Source organism: Phaenicophaeus curvirostris, chromosome 2 (genome assembly GCF_032191515.1).
Source record: "Phaenicophaeus curvirostris isolate KB17595 chromosome 2, BPBGC_Pcur_1.0, whole genome shotgun sequence".
Classification (NCBI taxonomy): Eukaryota; Metazoa; Chordata; class Aves; order Cuculiformes; family Cuculidae; genus Phaenicophaeus; species Phaenicophaeus curvirostris.
This window is the reverse complement of record NC_091393.1, coordinates 11,607,403-11,634,168: the sequence shown is the minus strand read 5'-3', so window position 1 is coordinate 11,634,168 and position 26,766 is coordinate 11,607,403. Positions and strand designations below refer to the sequence as shown.

General features: G+C 39.2%; 1 protein-coding gene across 3 annotated transcripts in view; it reads right to left on the bottom strand.

Moving 5' to 3' along the window:
- Positions 1 to 26,396, bottom strand: part of IBTK (inhibitor of Bruton tyrosine kinase) — a 673,576-nt gene extending 647,180 nt beyond the window's left edge. For 2 of the 3 annotated variants that reach the window (XR_011336924.1, XM_069851310.1), the window contains exons 1-13: positions 26,252 to 26,396; positions 17,213 to 17,880; positions 13,790 to 13,886; positions 12,285 to 12,409; positions 11,189 to 11,299; positions 10,165 to 10,335; positions 9,014 to 9,131; positions 8,244 to 8,424; positions 6,879 to 7,002; positions 4,492 to 4,669; positions 2,778 to 2,955; positions 1,408 to 1,998; positions 7 to 93 (exon numbers count right to left, since the gene is read on the bottom strand). Coding sequence is in view for 2 of the 3 variants with exons in the window: in XM_069851310.1 (XP_069707411.1) it covers positions 7 to 93; positions 1,408 to 1,998; positions 2,778 to 2,955; positions 4,492 to 4,669; positions 6,879 to 7,002; positions 8,244 to 8,424; positions 9,014 to 9,131; positions 10,165 to 10,335; positions 11,189 to 11,299; positions 12,285 to 12,409; positions 13,790 to 13,886; positions 17,213 to 17,536 (2,285 nt within the window). In the remaining variant the exon portion in view is untranslated. The remainder of the gene's footprint in view (positions 1 to 6; positions 94 to 1,407; positions 1,999 to 2,777; positions 2,956 to 4,491; positions 4,670 to 6,878; positions 7,003 to 8,243; positions 8,425 to 9,013; positions 9,132 to 10,164; positions 10,336 to 11,188; positions 11,300 to 12,284; positions 12,410 to 13,789; positions 13,887 to 17,212; positions 17,881 to 26,251) is intronic. The other variant, XM_069851311.1, reaches the window with a different exon arrangement.
- Between the last annotated feature and the right edge of the window lie 370 nt (positions 26,397 to 26,766).

Here is a 26,766-nt window from a genome sequence, read left to right as displayed (position 1 = left end):
GTTTACCATTCCTTCTGATTTAATTTTGGTTTGTTCCCATTCTTCTTGTTGACAACGTTAATTTTTCCATTTTCCAATCTGACGCCATCCAACCTGCAAATCATTAACATTAATAACAATTAGTATGCATTTCAAATCATTACAAACAGTTTCACAAAGTGCAAGCACTTCAGTGGGCTCATTTTGTGAACAAGAAAAAGGATCAAAGTCAAGCATCACAGAAAATGAGAAAGGGCCAGTTGTTACTTCGAAGTCTTCACTGCAGATGTAAAATGTAACTGATATTCATTACAGACCTTAGCTATTGTACTCATTTTCTTAAATAAAACTATATGGCTATAGTAAAGGCTGAAGTTCAATATCTTCCATATGCCACTATCAGCCAGTTATCTAAACAAAGACAGTGATTTGAAAGAGATGCATGTTTCACTACAGGCTTCTTCAGCACCTTAATTCATCAAGAAGACTTTTGATTGGGATAGTAAAGACATAGGAGTGCTGCTGGTGGATTACAAAGCCACACACTTTCAAAGGGAAAGTGCTTTAACATGGACATTTTATGCGGGAACTCAGCTTAGCAGCAGCTTCAAAATTTTGATGATTAACTTTAGTGTTCGCAGAAAAATACAGTAAAAAAACTGCCCTAAATAAAGTTCATTCCCTCCTTTGAAAGGAAAATACAAATGCAGAAAAAACCCAAACCTACAGAGTTTCTACAGAACCATTTAAACTCAATTCCTTTAGTTTCAGCACATAGCATTAAAAATGCATCAGCTAAACAAGAATTTAACTTTTCTCTGCGTTATTTTACATTAAAAATGTTTATTGTTTACAGAAAAATGGTAGACTATGGACCAAAGCACAGAAATTCATCAGTCCAAAACTCAATGAGACCAGCTTTCTGTAAAACATCAATATTTATTTTGTTATGACCATCATTCTGGAAAGACAGATGATTTGCATCAGATGTCAAGTCTCAGAGAGCCTTGAAAGATATACAGGACAGATGTTTTAAATACACTATTTATATTTGTATTTGTTTTAAGCATCCAAGAGGTCACAATAAGAGGGCAATAACACACTTCCACCGCATAGAAGCCTATTGAAAGATGATGCTTTAAGTACATAATCATGCTATAAAAGCCTGCTTCTGACATTATCTAAAAAGGTCAGGCAAGATTTCTCTTGGTTAGGAGAACAAACTCGATGTTGCTTATGTTGATTTAAAGAGATGACACAGTATGTGCTATAAACATTCATACTTACTAGCAATAAAACAAGAAAAAACGTCACATTTATCAACCCCAACTAGCCTTCTACTTTAGTAACAACTGAAGTTAGATCAGCTTACATAAAAACACTCCTTGAAGAGTCTGTTGGCATAGAAATGCATTTCGTTTCACCTACCTTCCACTTAAATTGCTCAGTCCAAACTTCTTTGCAGCGCTTTGCAGCATTGTTACAATGTTAGCTTCTTCAACTTTGCCTTTTTTAGATTTGCTCTTCTGTTTTTCATTTATAACTTGCACTTGATTATTTCTATAAATCTCAAATGCAGACTTTCCATTAACACTTTCCTCAAAACTCATTTTGCTCAGGTTAGAAATTAAAGTGTCCTGATATTCTTCCGATTTTCCTTTATGAAGGATTTTTGGTTTATAACCATGAGTCAAAAGATCACAAGTGCCTGTATATATGAACTGCAGAAGGTATGCAAACAGATCTGGATGAACCTTCTCTATTACATAAAGATCACATCCAACAGCATCTTCATCTTTACGATGGATGTCTGGAGTGTCTAGGTGGTTGCCACCAGAAACAAACAGATTCTTGAAGAAGCCAGAACGTACAGCCAAGATGTATTTGTGCACAGGGAAAGTTCTTGTGCCAATCTGAAAAGTCACATCATGGATGCTGTCCATTTCATCTGTTTCATTTAGCAGTTTGCCAAAATCCTCTCCAAAATGTGATGACGACACACTTGGAATTTCATAGAGACTAGAACAAAATTAATTCCATCAAAAAAAACCCCAGTATTTACAAGCTCCATAAATTTACACAGTATCTTTAATGAAGAGGGTAAGCTTGCGTATTTTCTTAGATTGTTGGACTACTTAACATTTCATGTCCTATTCTTTACAAAAAGAACTAATAATACACTATTTAAGCAGTTAAATCACATATGCAAGACCTGCACAGCTTCAGAACATCATACTATTTTGTCTTTGTAAGGTAGCCAGTTATTACGTATTATCAGGACTACCTTATCTCCATATTTGCTGTATTTCATAACAATCCAAAACAATAACTAAATATTAGCTTTTCTGCTTATGATATATGTATTGGAAACTATTATGACAGTGCAAGGAACACAGTTCAGTATTATACATGCTCACTTTAAACATTTTTTCTAAACAAAGATCCACTTTTTACCTTTATTTAAAAGCTGATCATTGGTGATTATTGAAGGAGTGAATTTTTAAGTATTTAGAGCTCAATGTGTTAAGAAATACATTGTAAATGCTTGCCTTAAACACGTTAGATAAAATATCAACACTATTTATAGTAATTATGCAAACATACAAGTCTTTGTGTAACTTCAACAGAGCTGTTTATCAACAAATGCTATTCTCTAGCAGTGTGGATAATCCTGGATTTAACCTCTGACTTCTGCTATGAGTAAAAAATGGTTCCAAACAGCAGAATGATTTAATTGCAATCACACATATTAAAAAAAAAAAAAAGAAAAATTACAGTTGTTGATATTTAAAATATACCTTGTTTTAGGATCTGACTGTAAAACAGCAAAATTGCAACCATTAGGATCGGTGGCAATACTAACAGCTCGGTGGACAAAAGTGAGCTTCTTAAGTTGAATTCTTTCATACACACTGTTTGTGTCATGTTCATAAGACACATCACATGAAGAATTCTGAAGGCTTGAAACAAGTTCTGCTAAAAAAATAAAAAGATTGGAAAAAAAAAACATAGAAAGGCCCAGCTAATTAACATGCAACTGATATAAGGAAAAGACAAGATTTATGACTTCTGTTAGTCCACTGACAGAGTCACTGAATACGGCTAAATTATGCTGAAGATTTCAGCTCGCTTAACTGAAATGCAGGAAGACATTTTCAGAATAAGACTCTACATTATATATAGGAGGGATTTTACCCAGAACTTGTAGCAGAAGTGTTTTGCCACTTCTTCACATAAGCGAAAACACTCCAGCTAACATTCAATGCAACCTCTTGTAGAATGAAACAAACTGTGCATCAGTGTACAGCAGTGCACATTTTCTTTTCCTGTCATATCAGTTATATACAATTGTCTTCAGACTTCCTGTTGTACCTGTTTAAATTACACGCAAACTCACAAAATACTATCGAAAAAATGTGGTAGTCTTCGAATATTGGATTATTTTTCAAGAACTGGATAACTGCATACATGCACACCATTCACCATATTCATTGACACCTCTCAAAAAAAAAAAAAACAGAAGCTCTCATCCATTACGAATCAATGGTGAACATCAACTAGATATTCAACAAGTCAACAGGTCTGGATTCTGAAGTTTCCCTGAAGATTCTAAAACTACAAAAAAAATTAAAAATAGGAATAAACAGAAAGAAGAGAGTGCCTAGAGACACACACAGGCATCAGGACAAACAGAGCAAAAAAAGGAGATGCGTTTTGTGCTTCTGTAATGAGGGAACAACTATGTGATGTGTAGAATAAACAAAAGTAGCAGAAGAGTAAAACTAATATGGAACTCTGGATTGAGCCACAAAAGAAAGATTTTTCTTGTGAAAGAATGCAAAAAACGGACTGACAAAACTAAAGATGGAATCTCAGTTTCAAAGGAAGTAGAACTGCAACATAAAGCTATATATAAAGTACAAATACATTCAAGGTTGGAAGTAAATCCATTTTTATCCAGAGAGTTCTAAGACCACTACATGAACAGAGCTGACTGTTTCAATTAAAACCTTGTCCTATAATAGACAGGTATCTTCTCGCAGAAAAACAACCCATCAGGACCTACTCTCAGCAATATGAGGCAAGTTAATACAGCGGAAATCATTCTGACTCTGTGTTATGCCCAGGTAAGTGTCTGGGAAACATGACAAGGCTTCATGGACTTAGCTGTGCAAGCAAGTACATGCTACTTCTCTTGTGCAATGCCAGTCTCTCAGGGCTGGTCATCTAAGATGCAACAAATTCATTACATGGACCCTTGTGCTACTATTAGTCTTCAGAACTACTTTTTTTTCCCTGAAAAATCTCCATCTCAAGGTTAACTGAAAGCTGCAAAGTAAGTAAATATTAGTATTACCGCAGAAAGAGAATAGTTGCGGTCAATGCTACCAACTGTCAGCAACAGAGGAAAGAAAAAAATCACAATGTAATACTGTTAGAGAATGTAAAGATTGAATTAAATCTCTATACTGATTTTAAGTACTTAAAAACCATTAAGAAATCACAGCTAACCTTTCTGTTCTGAGATTTTTTTCCCATCTTCCAGCCACTTCCCTGTAAAGGCTTCACCATCCTGTGTGACAAACATTATTTCATTTCCATTTAAAGCAACATCGGACATGAAGACTTGCCGGCCATACACCCAACGACACTGCTTCATGGAATTGTTGGATGACTTCCAGCAAAACACCTACAACACCATTTTTTCAGAAAAAGGAGAAATCCTTGTAACATAGAAAAGTACTTATATTCTACATGCTACTTTTTTTAAATACAAAAACACATCATCTCAAAGTTGTGTATAAAAGGAGAAAGACATTCTTCAAAATTACATCCTAAAGTGACATAAGCACTTATTATAAAGAACCCACAAGTAAACCAGGGAAAAATGTATTATGATATCAAGACCCATTTCACCATGAAGTGTATTTGAAAAGGTTCTCTAAATATTCAAACACCTTCACAGCAGCAGTCATCTATAGGACAGCTTTTACTGACATTTCAACAACAATAGAAAAAGGTGTTGACAAGTCAAGAAAAGTTTAATCTCATTCTTAATTTACAGATTTGTCCAACTGGTTTGCTCATATATCAGGCAAAATTCAAAGCTATCACACCAAAAAATTTAAACCATTTTGTGTTAATTGTTTGACAAATATCTCAAATTTCACTCTACCAGCCAAGGTTTTGGAATAGAGAACGTGACTAAATGCGAATTTCAAAAGATTCAACAGAAATGTGCATGAACAGCAGGACGCCAACAAGGTTTACTATAGATGTCCAAAAGAAGTGAGCAGGAAGCAACAGTGCCATGCAAGGTAAAACCCAGATGGGGCATTAGTGGTGCTAAATTTGGGCTTTCATCTGCTCTCACTGAAGGACCAGCACAGCCCTGTTAACATCTACATAAGGAGGGGACAAAAGAACTTGAGTAACGTATTTCCTTTCCTCACAGAATGGTTTAGGTTGGAAGGCAGCTCTGGAGCTTATCTAGTCCAGTTCCCTGTTAAAGTAAGGCCAGATGCCCAAGACCATGTCCAGACAGCTTCTGAATACCTCCAGTGATGGAGACCACAAACCTCCACGGTCACTTGTGCCAGTGCTCAATCACCCTCACAACAAAAAAATGCTTCCTGATATTCAGACAGAGCCTCCTCTGTTTCAGTTTGTGCCCATTGCCTCTAGCTCTGTCCATTGGGCACCACTAAGAAAAGCCTGGCTCCACTTTACGTACATCTTCCCTTCAAGTATACACTCATAAGATCCCCCTTGAGTCTTGTCTTTTTCTTTAGGCTAAACAAAAGAGAGCACAATCAAGCCAGACCACGAAGTGCCGATTCAGGAAACAGAAGTATTAAGATTGCATCCCTCTCCTACCTCAGTAACTTGTAATGCCTAAAAGCATGAAAGGTCCCAGCACTCGCCAGTATTCAGCAGGGAAAAATATGTAATGTAGACTGGCATAGTTCCACAGATGCAGAAAGACAAAGTAGTTTCTTACTGCTAAAGCAGCTTCCCAAAGATGTTGAAGGGGCACTACCAATAGCACAGATGCTAGAGGTTAAATGGCACATGAACAAAAACTGAACTACAAATTTATAATCTCTGAGACAACCAGTGACTTAATAAACAACTAAGATCATCTTAAAACATAATTCAGTCAAATTCAAGGAAAGGAAATACCCACACTGCTCCCTGCTTCGACACGCAAGCTCAGTTTTTAACATTCTTTAAAGGCAGCACTTCAGTAACAAAACCTTTTTTGTAAATACCACTAGATGGCACTGAAGGTTTAGATCGCTCAGTGAGAGGATCTAGACTAGACTAAGGTTTTGAAGGGTCCTATGAACTGCTACTCTACGAATGAATGAAGAAAGGAAACAATAAATCTACCATTGCTTTCCAGTAGTAAGTCAATACAGTGTAACTACTAAGCCATACACCAGGATTAGCTGCAACTTTTCAACAATAAAAGGGGCATCTCATCTACAGAACACCTGCTTCTCAGCAAAGGCTCAAAATTCCAAGTCCAGAGGTTACTTCTGAGGTTATTTCTGGAAGGCGTAAAGGCGACTGCATAGGTGGCTGAGAGAAGAAACGGGGGAAGAAAAAACCCCAAAACGGACAATATATGCTATATAACCACTTATGTATGTAAAGGTAAAGAAATCTACACCTTCACTGAAAAGCCACTCAATGTTCACAGATTTAAAAATTTAAAACAGAATTAAAAATACATTACTTCGATAGTCTTCCCAAAGCCCATTCTTAATAAATAAATAAATAAATAAATCAGGTATTTTCCATTATGATTTTCTTCTGCCAGCTTCTTATGTTTAAAGTTTAATTAATCAGTATGCAGCTTGCTATGTAATTTTATACGTAGGGACACAACTTACTCTGCCAGCTTCATCCAGTGCTAGAATGCAAATCTTCTGACCCTCATTTTCTTTAAGATGCTGAGTATCTACCTTATATTCCAAATATCCCCCATTAACAAGAACTTTTTTAAGGTTCGGCTGTCTGAAAAAAATACAAAAAGCTAAATTAGTATTTCTTCGTTGTATACTGATGCTTCTATGACAGAGTTATCTTTTTCATTTAGAGGAGCAGTAAAAATAACATAGTTGAACCAGTGCAACTGAATAATTACTTTATTTTCTCCCTACCGGTATTACTAACATAACTGCTAGTAAAATACTGTTAGTAGATTGTATTTCTTGCTTTGCTTTTAAGTAAGTCACATTATATCCACGTGTTCTTCACAAAATTCCATAAGTGAAAACAAGCATATGACTTAGCTTTGATCTTCAACAGTGCAATAATTAGTGGCATAAATTTCATTTAGCTATTTGTATTAAAAGACCTATCCTAAACCAGCAGGCTTTTGTGGTTTTTTTTAATCTGATCAAAACCATGCAAGCTATCTCTTTTCAGTTTCTTAGTATAAGACCACAATGCTTGGCATTAAGTTTCTTCAAGTGCCAGCACCTTCATGTACCAACCATGCTAAAAATGAATTATAAAATAATCAATAAGCACTGCTAGAATTTGAAGTGAGGCTGAAAAGTTAACTGGGAGTTAGCTGGGGGGGAAATGCTCATTACCTCTTCTAACCTGTTTTGCAAATGAAGTAAGAGAGAATGGAATCAAATAATATACTAAATTTATGAGTCACGGGCTCGGTTTCTTCTTCAATGGGTTTTACACTCAGGTTTTAGCACATGGACCAGATGATGTTACAAGGTCCCCTCTTGTAATCCAAAATTACCCTTTATGACATACTGCAGCCACACATTAATTATAAAATTCAGACCCCAATTACTGATTCAAAATCATAACAACAACTAAATAGAATAGCAGATCTTTTACACTTCAACTAAGATACATTTATACAAATTCAGGCTAACAAATGAGAAAAAAAATACCAGTCTCAGTATTTCTAAACCTACAGCACAAAATATTTCGTCTTAGTAAGTTTGATTTAAATATCTTTCACCTAATGATTCTGTGATATCACCTAGTGATTCTGTGATCTTCCAAAAATGCCAGTGGCACCTCAGCCCCATCTAAGAAAACCAAATAAATAAACAAACAAAACATCCACAGTTCGTATAAAAGAACTACAAACGAAGAAAACTCAGGGGAGCACTGTATCATCTCTACTTTATGCATAAATATCTTTAAAACAGTTTGCAATTATAAGACTACAGTGAAATCTTCGCCTCTTGTTCTTCATGACAAATTAGGAAAGTAATACATACTTCGAAGCCATCTTTTTGCACTGATAGCCTGCAAGTAAATAAATATCTCCTCTTCCTGTAACGCACACTGTAGCGCCATCGCTTGCAGAGACCAGGGACACAGAGATATCTTTATGGTGTAGAGCAGAAACTTGGCGAGGTACAGTTACACATTTTTCTCCATTAGGATCCAGCAGATAACCTGGAAAATACAACACATCCCAAACGTTCTTAATAATACTGAGTCAAGTGAAGATTCTGGTTATGATGCTGTTAAAAAATTCTAAATACATGCAATCATTTTAGTTTAAAAAAATTAGTATGAAAGAAGCTATCAGTAACATGTTCACAGTGGCTGGTGCAAGAAGATAGGCAGAAGAGCTGAATGCTAGTTTGTAATTCATTAAAGGCAGTCCCAGCTAGCCCGCTAGAAGGAGACAAGCAATGTGCAAGACATAGCAACATCTGTTTCCTGAAAATAGCACGACCACACAAAATATACAGAAGGCAAAGGAATGAAGAGAGTTCAAATAACAGAGGCAAGTCTGACTAGCCCCCAGCATCTCAAAATGTGAAACTGACTGGCAGTAATGAAAAATATTCTTCAAAAGAAGCGTGAAGGGATGATGTAATCAGACTGGTTAAAAAAATAAAAAGAAAAAAGAGACAGCAAGAGAAGAGAAAGCTTTCAACAGGCTTCTGTTATAAGAAGCAGATGACAGCTTTAGTACAAGAGTACAAATAACATCTTTTAATGGCTAGGTTTTACTTTCAGAACGCTTCTACCTTACCTAGTTGGCCACCATTCAGCCCCATGGTATACACTGCTTCCTTAGTCCAGAGCACTGTATGGAATCTGCCTGCAGCCACACCAATCACCATTCTACCTTTCAGGTTTTTTGCCTGAACCTAAGCACAAATCCAAAGTACATCTTAATATTAAGCAGCAACAGGTGGATTTTACATGTACAAACTTCTGACATTTAACTACCAAAATCACCAGGAATGAAGCATTGGTATCAATCCACATACAGCCTAGTAAGTCCAGATTATTTCAGAAGTTTTTCAAGTTTGTCATTATTGCACTAGTAACTGAAAGAAGTAAACTTTTTGCACTATCCAGAACTTGAATCAAATCTCCTTAGGCTGTCTTCATATGTAAGATGTTGAACAAGACTGCACAGTATATGTGTAAGACAGTCAAGACGACTCAGGTACTGCAAAAGGGTCAGCTAAAAAGTTTCACCTTGTAAGCCCCAAAGTCCTAAATGCAGTGTAGGATACTATATTAATTCCACACTTGAAAGTTACCTTGATTTTCCAGATACTGAAGATCAACATCAAAATAACTACTATGGATACACAGATATCATTACACTATTGAAGAGCATCCTACTGCACCCAAAACTAATATTCTGTTGGACTTCGGCCAATTATTCTTTCCTACTTCTGTAACACCGGTAGCGCAATGTTCTACTCTAGACGAAGCTTACTTTCAATAGAAGATAATGTAACATTCAGGTACTAAAACAAAATTAGAAAAAGTTATAGATTAAGTATAGAAATATAGGTAAGTTGCTGATGCTCATTACCCTCTTTTCCCTATTCCTCCCAAAGCATTATGACTCCAGAATCAATACTGCTTCTAGCACAGGATACAACCACCAAAACCCGAGATCCATCATCCAGCGATTCAGAAGGAGTAGAAAGCACGAATCTCAAGTAACATGTACCTATTACTTTTACATCATTTTGGCTACAAAACAATTTGGAGAAGAAAAGCATTTTGGGAATTGCACCTTGTACTACTAACTTCAGTTCACATTATAAACTAAGATGTGTATCACGACACAGGTAAGTATTTAGAATTGAGATGTACAACATAGAATTAAGGTTTTATCTGAACTCACACAAACAAAGCTTTGACTGGTGTTATTTTTACCTGTCTAGGGACACTGCAGTTAGAAGGAGGAGGAAGAATACCCAATTGATGGAAAGTGTTTAAACCAAATGTGTAAACATATCCATCTTCTGTTAAAACAACGGTATGATCCTTAGCTGCAGCTATCTGGGAGCACTGATGGCCAGCTAAGCCTTCCACATGTCTTGGAACCTGAACAAGAAAAAAAAAAAAGTTTGGTATTAACCAGCCCATGAAACTAGTTATACCAACAGAAAGTCATGACCAAATACTGAACTACAGAGGAAAATGTATTTAATGTACAACAGACTCATTAACATAATTACCACACCCAGTGCAATAAGACAAACAACTTTCATTTGAAATACATCCTCTGCTGCTAGGGAAGATGACTTTTAACCTGCTCAAAAGTTAGATTAGAAGCTGTATCTTCAGTACAGCTGGACAACTACTAACCATTATTTCTTTTGTTTTTCTTTTTAAATTACTGTGAGCAAGAAACGTTTCTCCCTCTCTAAACCAAAGGATAATCCTAAGAAAATTCCATAGAATAATGAAGCAGTTCTGTATCTCTGACTCTTCACGCATTCAAACTTCAGCTCTCCTTTATTGAGCTGGGTAACATACAAATTTCAAAACAGCAAGTCACAAAAAATTCTAACTTCATAGAATAGCATTTTTTTTAAAAGGCATTAAAAAATGAGCTGCAGTCTTCTTTACAACATCCAGCAGCATAGTACCAAGTTCTACCAGATACCCAATACTAGAAACTTTAAAAAAAATCATCGTGTTGTTTGACCACAGTACCTAGCTATATTAAATTAAAACATATTTAAATGCACATTCTTCTACTTTCTACCAACTCACTAAGTAGTACTGGAGAGCTTTTTTCTTTTATTTGATTGGATCCAAAGGGGTTGGTTTGAAATCAACAGCAAATTCGGTTTGAAAGTACACTCAAACTCTAATTCAATTTTTCGACTTACGAGTTTGAAATAAAAGTACCACCATGCTAGGCTACATGAGATAGCATAAGATAGCATACCAGGCATGTTTGTTCATCACCATGACCCAAGCGTCCTCCTTGTCCATGTCCACATGTATAAACCTGACCTTTGTGGGAAAGGAACACAGAGTGGAATTCACAGAGTACCACCTGAAAGAAAAAAGGGGGAAAAAAAAAAAAAAAGAGTGGAAGAGGCAGTATAGGACATTAACACTAGTATCTTGTATTTTCACAAAAAGATCTCTAATAAAGCTGAACTTCTTCACAAAATAGTTTTGACAGATGTTTTCAGATTATCCAAGAAAATTAAAGCACAGAATCACCAAAATCAAGTCAAAAGGAACACAAAATATTTGCTTTAAATTTATTAGGTACTGCCTTAACCTACCTGAAGAGGCCTACATTTGTATTTATTAAAATAAGCTCAAGCATGGCCCTATAGGCTAACAGAAGCTCAAAAAAATTAGTTTTAACAGCAATAATACTGCATACTAAATCTGCAGCACAGATTGCCTGCTCTGAATGCCTGTTCAAGCTTTACTGTAAACTTCAAATATTCTTAAACTGAAGTCTCAAGAAGTCAGTAGAAATAAAATCCCTGTTATGGATAGAGTGTTGAACAGCACATGCTACTTTAAACACAAGAAGAATCTTAATTCAACACGTATCAATTACATTCACTGACCCACTTCGGTTCACTATGGGAGTTGCAAAGAGGTCAGAAACCCAAAATAGTTACAGAAGTATGCTTCTGAATTTATTTAATGACATAAAAGCCAACAATATAGCCAAGGTATAACACCAAAAAACATTCTCCTCATCAAAACAAAAAGCCACGTTTAACTAAGGGTGATTGGGTAGGGGGGAAGAAGCAAGAATGCAATACAGCAACACTGCTCTAGTACTCTTTAGCTGCTCTAAGCTGCTTGCCAGAACAATGGAAACTGCTTGCTAAGAAATAACTAGGAAGAAAAAGAGAGGGGAAACAAAGCCAAAGAACACACACAACAAAAATCCACAGACCCAACTTAAGTTTTATGTGAATTTTCAAAAACTGATAGTATCTTTGATAGTTGTTCCTACACACACACCCAAGTTCACCAAGAAACATGCCTATGTAAAACTTTCAGAATACCTGTTTGATATAAACACCATTCCGAGGAAAAAGGTCCACCAATTCCGGATGATGTTTACCCTGTTGACCACCATGTCCCAAAGTAAAATTTATATTGCTTCCCCACGTGTAGACTTCTGTGGGATCTGCAATGAAAAAAAAAATTCCCTCTGCAACTTTTAAATTTACCAATCTCGTGAGTGACAACTTTGAAAAATCAACTCCTGCTGCTTATAATCAAAACCTTAAGAGTAAAACTGCTTTTTACCTGAAACTAGACTTCTAAAAGTTTTATTCTTATGAAAAGGAGGTTGCTATGACAAAATACTTTAAATCAATGTACAGCAGATGATCAGCATTACCTATGTATATATTTTCCAGTAGCAGAAAAGGAGAGCATTCTTCATCAGCAAATTTATTTATGTTTTCAGAAGATAGCTATTACTACCACCATAGATTATATGTGTTTTGTTTCAATTTCAATTTAGTAAAAACCCTTTCCCAAAATATTGTTATGCTGTCATGTATGAAAACCATAAACACTTTCAAATCAGATGTGGCCCAAAACTAACATTCTATATTTTTTAAATAACCTCTCAGTTACAATCTGAACACCACTTTCTGATGAGTACAAAACTGAAATCCATATGTATTTGATCATGATGAGCTACTATTAAAAAGATTAAAGAAATTTCATACATTTTCCCACATCTCAAGACTTGCATAATCAGAAACACTTGAATTGACTGGAAACAAGCTGAAAAGAACAAATTCCACTGTGCAACAAGACTGAAGTTGAGGATACAGAGAAAAGGGGAAAGAAGGGGAGTAGAGAAGTGTAAAATGGCATAAAAATAACTAGAAGCCACAGGAAAACTACTCCCCTGTCAAAAAAAAAACTTGTGTACTCTAAATTATTCTTACATACTCATTTCTCATTTAGAGGAATCCTATTTAGAGTTCGTAGCAAGCTAACTTGCCCAAAAATATTTTGAAGATTCAAGAATATATTCCCCTTCTTTCCACAAAAGACACAGAAGTTATGTAAATTACTCTGTCAAATTCAAAGACACTGAAATCTCTCTGATAAAGTAAGCTGAGCTAAAACAGAAAAAAGTCACGGAATAGTTGAGGTTGAAAGGCATCTCTGCAGATCACCTAGTCTAACACCTCTGCTGAAGCAGGGTCAGCTAGAGCAGGCAGTCAAGGACCATGCTCCCTCAGGTTTTTATTATCTCCAAGACTGGAGTCTCCACAATCTCTTCAGGTTACCCATAACATCACTTGCTGTGGAGTCAGTGGTTGGTGTTGCCTTTTTCATGGTTGCTACACACATGTATCCCCACCTACTTCCAAGATTCTGCACCTGCTGTCTTATGACATTAGTGACTCCACATCTTCAGATATCTCATAACCTACACAGTCCTAATTAGAAACAGAAAACACCATCTACGCTGGTACATACATTAATACATTCTTGAAACATATCCCTTGTAAAATACAGTTTAAGCTACTTGATTTCCTACCAGTTTTCTTGAAGACCACGTGGATTGGCCTGTCTTTCATCACAAGATCCAGGGCTGACAAGCCTTCTTTATCCTGAACATACAGGCTAACACCATGCTGAAAGAGAAGGAGAGTAGGGGAAGTGAAGATCAAAGTTTAATTTTAACTTCACTGTATTAAGTATGCCAGGTAAACATTTAAGAAGCTAAATCTTTAATTGAAGTTTACTATGATAAAATAAAATCTTCAAACTCTTTCAAGTAAATTGTAAGCAGATCTGAAAAAAAAAAAAAACCCAAAGCAAAAAACACCCAGTGCAGTTCTGTTCAACTACATATACACCATGTTGATCTATTAACTGCGATGTTATGCATACTGATGGGCAGTGAGAGGTAATCAGGGAACACACTTCAATACAGAGCACTGCCATCTAGTAATGACAAGTATTTACCAAAAACACATTTACCACCTTTGAAGAACAGACTCTTACATCGATGTGTTTACAGAATCGGTTTTGACAAACTGTAGAAGTGAGATCAAAAGTGTACTACGGCTCTGAAAACAAGCAGGGAACACAGTTCACAGTTGCTGAGGAAGGGACAAGAGGACACGAACAGGCAGACAAGACAGCAGCAAGATAGCTCCAGAAGCACAAAACACGAACAAGTTATTGCTTTATGACATTGAGATGTAGATATTCTCCATAAACACCATTTTCTCAACACAAAAGACTGGTGACACCTGACTTCCTTAAAACCAGTGCAGTTGTAGCAGCAATCAGATTGCTGAAGGGGAGAATTGCAGAGGTCCCCAAGCACAGTCTAATGGATTATACAGCTGTACCTACGTACCACAGGTCATGGGTCACATAAAAGAAAACCTTACAGAATTTTACACTTAAGAGGTAAACACATGAAATAAAAATTGGGGGAGCACAATCCATTCAAGTATAACAGAAGGACAGGTATATCCACATTTGCACTACAGATCTAACCTGTAAATTCATATGCTAAAACACTAATCAGATCAACATACATTCTCCAAATTATAAAGGTAACCCTACTAGCAACAGTGCTATTCACTATATGACAGAAAGACCAACCTATCCAGGTAGCTGGATATTATTCTTTTCGGCAGCTGCATAGGTCTTTCACAAGTACAACAGATACTGCATTGATATCCGTGTGGTCTTAATTTATAAAAACAAACCCCAAGCACTGAGTGGCAAAACCTGGAGTTAGATACCATGGGAAAATAAGCCACAACTGCCTCCAGCACACCACAACAGAAGTCGGTCATCCACAGTAGCTGGGTACCCCAGGAGTTGATTCTAGGGCAGTACTGTTTAATATCTTCACTAATGAGCTGGATAACAGGACAGAATGCAGCCTCAGCAAGGCTGATCAGGAAACAAGACCAGGAGGAGTGGCTGTAGGCCAGGGGGTTGTACTGCCATGCAGAGTGACCCTGAAAGGCTGAAGAAACTGGCCAAGAGGAACCTCATGAAGTTCAAAGGGAAATGCAAATCCTAGCCCTAGGGAGCAACAGCTCAGTGTATCAGTATGGCTGGAGGCCAACTGGCTAGAAAGCAGCTTGGCAGAAAAGGACCTGGAGCTCCTGGTGGACAACCAGCTGACTACAAGCCAGCAATTTGCCCTTGCACAGCCAAGAATGGTGAAAGCATCCAGGGCTGCATGAGGAAGCACTGCCAGCAGGCATTACTCAGCGCTGGCAAGCCACAGTTGGAGTGCTGGGTTCAGGTCTGGACTTCCCGGTACAAGAGAGACATGGACATACAGGAGCAAGCACAGCAAAAGGCCATGAAATGACGACTGAGGCATCTGACATAGAAGGAGAGGCTGAAAGAGATGGGATGCTTAGCCTGGAAAAGGCTTATGGGGGTGAGGGACAAGACGTCTTCTTAGTGTGTATAATAAATCCTGATTGGAGGTGGCAGATGCGGATCCCAGTGATATCCAGTAGCAGGACAAGTGGCAAAAGGCACAAACTGATATATAAGAAATTTTGTTTAAACCTAAAAACCATTTTTACTGGACTAGTATTAAAACACTGAACAGAGATGCTTCAGACTCTGACCCTGGAGACGTTTCAAAATCCAACTGGACACAGATCTAGGTAACCTGCTCTAGCTGACCTTGCATGAGCAAGCTGTAGCTCAGCTATTTCATAACTCTACGGTATAATCTTTTCCTGTTGTTGCCAGAATACCCTTCTGTAATGCAGAACAGCAGAGAGACTTCAGTCAAGGAACTGGGAGGCACAGCACTCTCAACTAATTGGTTTTGTTGTTTCTTAAGAGGAACATCAGCGGAGCCAGGTATCAAAAAACTGCACTCAGTTTTGTAACTGACAGGTAAGTAAAACACATAGAAAAAATATGTATAGACCTCCTGAAATCAAATATCAAATATACAAGTATATACACACACTAGAGGACTGAATACTTTTTCATGCACCACATACAAAGCTCCCAGTTTTCTAGAGAAGAATCACGTATAGCTCTTACACAAACATTTACTTTTGCAAAGTTCAATGAATACCTCCTCACTATGTAAGTAACAGTACATTAAATCCATATTTAACAGTTAGCAGACGGTCAAGAATTAAAAACTACTAGATCGACAACCATTTTGCTTAAGCAGTTGAAAGTAGAGTTTAATGCCTAAAAATGAGTAGTCACTACAATTTAAAAAGGCTGAACTCAAAATGGAAAACCCTTTGCCTTAAAAGGTTCGGTTTTAAGTAACCTTGAACCACAAATATTTCATTTTCTCACGTGGTTAAAGGGACCCTGACTATCTCAACCACATGCAGTTCTTCCCTTTGCTGTACTTGGTACAGGAGGAATAGAAAAGCAATGGAAAAATATGCACTACTTGCTTAAGTGGTAGGGAAGAAACAGCAGTTACAAGAAAGGACTGATGAGACTGAGCAAAAACCCTGACTAAAATAGCAATTAAATGGGGATTCACTTAATAAAATGCTCCATATCTTGAAGTTCTTATCTCTCAAATGTAAGATGAATTTTTAATTACAATACCATTTAAGCTTTTACTATTTTATGTTCTCTACAACCACTACTTGGCATATATATTGCAGAGTCTACTTTTAGAGTATCTTTAGTCTGATCACTCTCAACTTTTAAGATTCCGACCCTGATACCACCCACACAAACTAGTCTTCAGGGCAGCCCATAACTAATCCGGAATCCTTACTCAGTTCCACTTTCTGCATGGATAAAGGCAGGCATCTTTTATGAACACAGAGACAACTTCCTAGTAAATCAATGCACTGTGACCTAAATGCAGTATTAAGACAACCATTAAAAGGGCTTTCAAACAAGTTTAAAAACCTGGTTTTACATAATAAATACAACTCTAAAAACTGCAGACACCAATGAAAACTACAGTTAAGTCACTCACCTTCAGTAATGACAAAACACAATCAATGTATCCATAAAATACACCTCTGTGCAAAGCCGTCCATCCAGACTCCTTGTCTTTTGCCAAGAGATCTACTCCTTTGGTCTCAGCCAACCAGTCCAGCACACCCTTTTTGCCACACGATGAAGCAAGATGTACGACGTTTCTGCCAAAGGCATCCTGTATAGTTGCAGCATTGTAGCAGTAAGAAGAGAGAAAGGCCTTGATCTGGCCTTCACTTCCTCTGGTTACCACAGAAATAACATCCAAAGCATGCTGTAGAGATCGACACTTTGAAGTGCAGTCTGGCACGAGAGAACTCATCTTCACTTCTGAAGCTGCTCCTCTCCTTAAGGGGAACAACCCTTAAGTGTATTAAGGCACTTAAATTCAGTAGACAGCACAGTGCCTTAAAAAACTTGTAATTCCAAGGATGTAAATCCAGTTTTATTGAGCTGCCATTAGAAATCGCTGTACTGTTATGTCTGGCACTTGATCCAAATAAATATTTATAAATATATATTTTTAGAAGTCTTATTTCACCATCTTATATAACAAACATTAACGTCCATAGAGAATTCCAAAAGTGAACTACCTCAAGTGTGGAGAGGGGGATTCCCCCTCCACACTACTTTATTCTTCTAAAACTCCATAATTGCAAGGGAGACCTGAAAGAGAACAAACCAGAAAACACTGGTCAAGAAAAATGCTTTTCCCATGAACTGCATCAATTGAAATACATACCAAACTAGCCCTCCTATAATGTGGCGAGGATTAACTCATCTGCCCATGCCATCAAGGATTAACTGACTTGACCATGCCATCTGAGCTTACATTTCATCTGCTTAAAAGAGGCAGGACTCCATTTCCCACCCCAGCCTCCAAAGGCATCTCTTCCCTTTCTTTGACATAAACCTTTGAGGCTATATGGTGAACTGGATCAAAAAAGAAAGTTACCTGAAGAGAGGAAAAAAAAAAAACGTTTGCTTTCCCAGCCTTAGGGTCCTTATGACCAGCAGAGTTTACTGTCTAATTACATCATTACTTTGTGATCAGAAAGCAAGGACTGAACTAAAAGAGTGCTGGGGTGAGGAGGGGACCAAAAACAAAGCACAAAAAACATCGATGCACCAAAAAAAAAAAAAACAACCCTCACAGCTGTTGAGTAGACCTTGGCTAACAGAAGCTTTATCAGTCACGCCTAGAAGGAAGGAGGGACGGCCACAGATACCCTTAGCCACTGCACTCTTCCCTGGCCTGAATGCCATACTCATCTCCCTAAAAAGTCTCTCCTGTAGAATCAACAGGAAGCCTCCACTCCACCACTCCGAGAACCACTGACAAATGGAAGAGGAAGGACGGCAACGAGGCTAAGGAAAAGAAACTTGTACAAGAGCTGTGAATTACGGACTGAAACAGGAAGGAAGAAATGAAGATTAGGCTGGAAGGGGTAAGGGAAGAAGAAGAAAAAAGAGGCAAAGATGCAAATTCTTGTTCACAAAAATATATTCAGAGCCTGGGACATAAAGCATTTCTGATTATTTGCAGATACTCAGCTATAGCATATCCATCCTTCTCCGGCATCCACTTTCTCAGAAGTAAAGGCCTGACAGAAGCACTCATCTAGCCTATTAAATACAGTATAAGAACTACAGATAGCTGCACAAAAAATACACATAAACCCATCTAAAAACACAAAACAGTGAACTATGCAAATCATTCATACAGTGCACAATTTAATGTGAATTGCTATTCTGTTACAAAAAAAATTGTACTTCAATCTTCTCAAGCATAAGGTGCATACTGAGTGGAGTAGTATTAAATCATATGTTAAACTCCTTGATGTCAACATGGGTTCACAAAAGGCAGGTCTTGCCAAACTAATTGGATCGCTTTCTATGACAAAGTGACTCGGCTGCTGCATGAGGGAAAGGCTGAGGATGTGGTCTTCCTGGACTTCAGTAAAGCCTTTGACACAGTTTCTCACAGCATTCTGCTTGAGAAACTGTCAGCCTCTGGCCTGGACAGGCGCACACTCTCCTGGGTGGAAAACTGGTTGGATGGCCGGGCCCAGAGAGTGGTGGGAAATGGTGTGAAATCCAGCTGGAGGCCAGTGACAAGTGGGGTTCCCCAGGGCTCAGTGCTGGGTCCAGCCCTGTTCAATGTCTTCATCAATGACCTGGATGAAGGCATTGAGTGCACCCTTAGCAAGTTTGCGGACGACACTAAGCTGGGTGGAAGTGTCGATCTGCTGGAGGGTCGGGAGGCTCTGCAAAGGGATCTGAACAGGCTGGACCGCTGGGCTGAGTCCAATGGCATGAGGCTTAACAAGGCCAAATGCCGGGTCCTGCACTTGGGGCACAACAACCCTGTGCAGTGCTACAGACTAGGAGAAGTCTGTCTAGAAAGCTGCCTGGAGGAGAGGGACCTGGGTGTGTTGGTTGACAGCCGACTGAACATGAGCCAGCAGTGTGCCCAGGTGGCCAAGAAGGCCAATGGCATCTTGGATTGGATCAGAAACGGTGTGACCAGCAGGTCCAGGGAGGTTATCCTCCCTCTGTACTCGGCACTGGTGAGACCGCTGCTCGAATCCTGTGTTCAGTTCTGGGCCCCTCACCACAAGAAGGATGTTGAGGCTCTGGAGTGAGTCCAGAGAAGAGCAACAAAGCTGGTGAAGAGGCTGGAGAACAGGCCTTATGAGGAACGGCTGAGAGAGCTGGGGTTGTTTAGCCTGGAGAAGAGGAGGCTGAGGGGTGACCTCATTGCTCTCTACAACTACCTGAAAGGAGGTTGTAGAGAGGAGGGTGCTGGCCTTTTCTCCCAAATGACGGGGGACAGGACAAGAGGGAATGGCCTCAAGCTCCGCCAGGGGAGATTTAGGCTGGACATTAGGAAAAAATTCTTCACAGAAAGGGTCATTGGGCACTGGAACGGGCTACCCAAGGAGGTGGTTGATTCACCTTCCCTGGAGGTGTTTAAGGGACGGGTGGACGAGGTGCTGAGGGGCATGGTTTAGTGTTTGATAGGAATGGTTGGACTCGATGATCCAGTGGGTCTCTTCCAACCTGGTGATTCTATGATTCTATGATTTTTGCTTACTATGCAAATTGTAGTTTCAAATTGTTCTACCAATGACAGACTATACTAAAAGAAGCTGGACAATTCTACCACGAAAATGAATAAATAAAACTAAATATGTTAGCAAATCCTCAGAAAAACAAACAAACACTGCTGTCTTTCTAGCTCAGCAGTCACTATATGTGCAACCATATGCACAGTCCATGCACACCCACTTCTTGCCGCCCCCCTGCGTGTTTATCTTAACTTCCACTGCTTTTCAAGCATCGAGTGTCTAACCATATTCTGTTAATATCTCTATCTGCAAAGACATGTCAGGAAAAGATTGTTTGGAAAAGAAACAGAATTCCTAGTTCTCCTTCTATTTCAAGATTTACCATCAAAATTGCTACTGAGTTGAAAGCAATCAGTTTAGAGCAAACACTAGTAATGGAATATTAACTTTAAAGGAAAAAAAGACATATAATACAAGAGTATTCATTTATACATCTCATAACAAAGACCTCAACATTATTTTTCCACCTAATTCAGAAGGGATTAAATACTTGGAATGGAAATCTACAGGTCAAAGTTGTTCAGTATGTACCTTCAAAACAATTTCAAACAGCAGACATAAGAAAAACAATAAGAGTAGTTTCTATTCATTACAATTTAGTCCCGAATCTCTGTCCAGCAGTAACACTTAAAAATATTTCAGAGACCAAAACTGACCACAACCATAGCTTACATTTGTCACACCGAAATTGAATTCACTCTGCAGGGCGTCTTACAACTGACATGCAAACTTCTGCATTAACACAACCAGTTTAACGTATATGTGTGTAGACTCTTCTCCTTTCACCTTCACCAAAGCCTCAGACTAGAAAGAAAATTAACCACTGTTGCAAGTTTGGAGAAAAACTCATTTCAAGAACATAGTCTGACTTGCTGCTCCAAGGAATTAGTGTGTGACAAGTGACTGCTTTCAGCAGGCTGAGATCACCAGTGCAGAAAACACTCTTCTAAATAGTAGTAATTTTAAAACCAAAATACAGGACAAACATCAGGAGTGCTACTATCATGAAACCAACTTGTCACATCTCATGACTATGCCACTAGGCAATAAAATTATGCTGTCAAGAAGTATGAATTTTATATGTGTCTTGTAAAGCACATCTTAAATATAATTCATTGCTAAGCATTGCTATCAGTGCTACAAGGAAAGAAAAGTAAAAATAAAAAGAACAAACAGAAATTACTCAAGGGAGTCTAAAAAAGTTAACTAATCTGTTACGCAAATTGGTATGAAATGGCACCACCACCCAAGGGTGCAGTCCTGCCATACCCAATGTCATACCTTTCCTTGTGCAGTACAAACCTAGTTAAGACACCACACTGCATAAGAAAATGATTCAGAAGAAAGTAAATCCTGGCTCCAAAGAAACTTGCACCATTACAAGAAAGAAACAGAGGCCAAAGAAAAACTTCTCTAAAGCACTTGAGCCCTAGCCTCATCAAGTACCACAATATTGTAGACAATAAACCACACATTAGAAGAACAATAAGCCTGCTACCAAACAGAAACACAACCCTGCCTACCTCATACTAACTTCATTGTGGGTGACATTTACTGCAGCTATGCGAAATCTGACTCTACTGAGTTATTTCTTTATAAGTCATTCTAACCCATCCCTCCTTTACTACAAACATTACAACACTAGATACTATATTAGTGCTTTGATATATATATATATATACACACACCCTGAATTTCAAGACAGATCAAGTTTTCACCCCTCCACAATAAAGACTGGCACACCAATAAGACACACTACCACATTATTACAACATCTGAAAAGGGTTAATAGATGTGATAATTTTTAAATACTAAGTAGATACTTAAGTGAAACCTTAAAACTTTAAGATTGTGAATTGATATTCAAATCTGTGTGAAAACCCTATGACTGCTGTCCAAACTCTTCCTCCTAGTACATGAAGTCCCAGCTGAATGATCAGCACTCAATTAGCAGAAAATCTGAACAGCAGCAGCATTTTTTAAACTTTGAATTTAAACACTTATAATACAGTGCTCTTTTGATTATGTGCCTCTGCTTTTATTTCCAGATATTTCTGTAGACTTCTCAGCATTAATCACATTCATGCTATAATACCAGTGTCTTCCTAATGCTGTAATTATTGAAAGGTACAAAAAGATTATAATCTTTTAAACATTTTTATAGAATCATAGAAGAACCAGGTTGGAAGAGACCCACTGGATCATCGAGTCAATAAGTATCCCAAAGACATTTTTATTTCAGTAGCAAGTAGTTTTCTAAATTTTCACTTAGAGACATGAGCTACTTCTTACATGTGTTCACAGCCCAGAAAAGTGTAAAAGATTACAACCAATTTGGACACAATTCCAAAGTGGTAAGGAAGTGTTTGTGGTATCTTGCCTCCTGCAAGTGAGCAGGTACAGCCCTCTCACTCAGCTCTTCTCCTTAGACAGGGGAAAGCATGACCATACAACAGCTATCAGACACTCTCCGTGAAGGAGCATGTCAGATGTGTCATCTGATCTTATGGAGTCAGAACTGAAAAAGAAGATCTCTACCTCCCGCAGTCGACTCAAAAATCTCCTTTTTTCAAGAAGTCACTACAAACAGGCAAAGATTTGGCACTTTTTTTTCCCCCTCTAAAAAGTCTAAAATCAAAGCTGTCACACCTTTCAAGTATGAAACTAAGAGTTTATGCATCTGTAAAACTAAGCTAACAAATACCTTAATGACTAAGGATGATGATGACGGCAGATTTTATGCAAACAGCAAAGGGCAGATGTGAAATCTGAGCTTCTGTTCAATCATTGGAAAAAAATCAACAGAGTTGGGAGAAACTTCCCACTGAGAAGTTCCAGAAACCTCTCTGCCTATCAAAGCTGCTTACAAGGGACCTCTGGTGGGTCAGTGGTCTTCAAATCCAAGGGTTCTGTTTACCTATCAGCAATTGTATTCTGGTAATAAGAAAGAGAGGACGATACACAAGGCAGCTTTAGGATCCCTACTACATATCTGTTCCTAAGTCACTGTCTTTCAGAAGACAAACCCAGTGAAGGCAAAGCATATTGATCACAAATTTTTGTGACATAGAACACTGACATTTAGCAGTGCCACTTGAAGACAGATTGCTGGTTTTGCATTTTCCATGTACACCGCATTAGAGTAAGGCAATTGTCAAATCAGTGAAATGGCCTAGAAACCCAGCTTTAGGCTGCTTCACTAAGAACATTTTTCTTAAGACCTTATTTGATCTCTAAATTAGCATAACCTCATTCCACTCACTGTTCTTCTGTTGGGGTTTTCTTATTCATTTTTTAAGGGGTACTGATTTTGTTTTTTTCAACATACCAGTTTGATCTAGGATGCACTTGACGAAAAACCACCTACTATTTGGCTCTCTTAAAACAGAACTAAATAATGGTTTCTATTTTCCATGCGAAAGAAGCCTAGAGTTTTCCTTGTCAATCCTAACACCCCTCCATTAAAAACAAGACAGCATGAATGATACGGCTTTTCTGAAGGTGCAAAATTCATTTGCTCTTCCTTTTGATAATAAGTTCCTAAAAGGAGAAAGATACGACTGGAAATATCATACACTTCAGGAAGGTTAAGTCCATCCTTGTAAGGGTGTTACTGGGAGTTCTTAGAGACTTCTAGGCTGAGGTGGAAGGGAAGTTTCAGTGGGGGATTGTTTTCTAAACAAGCATGCTGACATTTAGTAATATTCTTCAAGTTGGTCCATTCGCACTTGTTTCTCAACATTACAAAAGACTTGTAACCATAATAGCATGGAAATCCTGAAAATATTTGTACCCAAAACAAATTTCACCATGCAGACTACTTGATTAGTAAGCTGATAAAAAAAAAAAAAATCTAAAGCTTACAGAATGCGAGCCATGGGAATTTGCCATCACATTATTGATTTTCCAGGATTTTCTGTTGACTGTAGTTATTACCTAAAGGTAACTTTACTAATACATATTAAAGTAGTAGTTTAGAATCTGACAAAAGTGACAAGCAAATTGAAGCTAGGTAATAATACAATTAACATATCCTCAAGGGAACACAGATGAATTCCTAGATAAATAATAGCAAATACACGCTTCGGCTATAAGCAGCACATTGTCCAAGGCTTTAAAGAAGAGCTAGACTACACATTTCCCTCAGAAAATTACATATCCACAAGTAGTTTAACATGTTCATGAACTCCCTGTACATCTACTGAAGCCTCTGCAAAAATCTAGGCTTTTCACCCCCTTGAACAGTATTATTTGAATGCATAATATATTGAGGGGAGCGAATGATCGAATATACATGGCAAAAAATGTAAATCTAAGCTATGGAGCATCTCAGAGTGGCTTAGAAGTCAGAAATTCCCACATAGCCTTTTAAAGGAGTAGCTTCTTTTCAACTGTATCATCAGAGTATTGCAACACAAGACACAGAGGGCATGGGTTCTGCTCCTCTCAACACACAAAACATCAGGCAGAATGCTGCCTCTAGTTCAGATACCAAGTTTTGAGAGAAGTAGGTAAGTAGAAAAAGAACTTTGGAAAGAGAAACTAGGATTCAGAAGGTTTACAAAACAAACCATGAGTACAAGCTGAGTAAATTGGTTCTATTTTCTTGCTACACTGTCTTCTACAGACAATCCAGGGCCTTCAATAATGCAGCTGTTACATAAATAAGAAAAATCAAAACTCTAGTCCATCGTACCACTGACAGTGGGATAAGTAGTCACATGTTCAAATTTCATAAGAAATTAAGATTCTATGTCAGGAAGCACTTTTTTAAAATGATAAATTGAATGCTAATGAAGCCTTCAAAATGAGCTAGACCACAAGCAACCTGTTCAAGTTTTAAATAAATGTGACTTACCTAGAAGTAAAGCTATGGAGGAATACCAACTTGCTTTAAAAACCTCTGTGTTCTACCATGCCCATCACGTCCCCTGGGCTATAGCAGATCCAAGCTGCTTCATTTACTGGGCCAGCATAGTCATTGGGGGATTATTATTTCTTGTAAACCACAAATTTGTGGTCAGTTTCCATGAAGACAGACAACTACACTGACCACATCAGCAAAAAAAAAAAGGCTTGGATTTCAGAGATTAGGTGGTTGGCCCCTAAAGAGACCACACAGAAATGCTCTTTTAAGTTAACTATGCTGGCTCAAAGCCAGCAACGCTGCGAGCTGCTACCAAAAGCAACAGACAAATATCACCGAGAAAACCAGAAACACGCCGGGCTTCCCGGGAACCTCCAGCTAAAGAAACCTGGCAGCAGCGTCAAGGGGAAGGGAGAAACGTTTCAAAGAGCCAGCACAGGCGAGGAGCCGGCGGGGTAGAGGGTGACGGGGGTGTGACCGCTCCGATTCCCTCAAGTCCACGTAGCCAAAACTGATCAAGCCAGGCGTCCCATCGGCTTCTCTTCCGCCTGGAAGCCGGTCCCCTCCCATCCTACGTGGCCGACTGCCCTTTACCCTCCCCCGGCCCTCCTGCCTGCGGGTGTTTAGCCTTGGGAAGAGGAGGCTGAGGGGAGACCTTATTGCTCTCTGCAACTACCTGAAAGGAGGTTGTGGAGAGGAGGGTGCTGGCCTCTTCTCCCAAATGACGGGGGACAGGACAAGAGGGAATGGCCTCAAGCTCCGCCAGGAGAGGTTCAGACCGGGTATTAGGAAAAAAAAATGTCACAAAAAGGGTCACAGGGCACTGGCAGAGGCTGCCCAGGGAGGTGGTTGAGTCGCCATCCCTGGGGGGGTTTAATAGACGGGTAGACAAGGTGCTCGGTGACACGGTTTAGTGGCAGGTAGGAATGGTTGGGCTCGATGACCCATGAAGTCTTTGCCAACCTGGTGATTCTATGATTCCGTGTCCCCACCGCCCGGTCCCCTCGGTCCAGCCCCTCCCCCCGCGGCCGCCCCTCACCAGTCGCTAGATGAATGGACTCGGGCGGGCAAGACGGGACGCGCGCTGCGGGGCGCGGGGGCTCATCCTCAGTGAAAACAGGGCAAGGCCAGGCTGCAGCGGCTACCGTGTCACCGTGTCAGGCGACGCCAACAGCCAGAACCGGCGGGCGCGGTATGAGGACACGGCAGCGGTCGCCGCACCCCTTGAAGAAGCGAGCAGCCCATTGGCCGCCGCCGCGCCGCGCCTGGAGCGCCCATTGGCTGGGGAGGGAGCCCCGGCTCCGCCCCCTCCCGCGGGAAGCCCGGATGGAGGGGCGGGGCGAGGGGCGGGGCTACAAGGGGCGGGCTAGGTGGCAGGAGGGGGCGTGGCTAAGGGGCGTTGTCAATGGGGTCGTGGCTAAGGCCCGGAGGGGCGGGGCTGCGCGCCCTGAGTGAGGTCGTAGAACCGCAGGATCGCAGAATGGTTTGGGTTGGAAGGGAGTTTAAGGATCCTGTCCCTCCCGCCGTGGGCAGGGACACCGTGCACTGGATCAG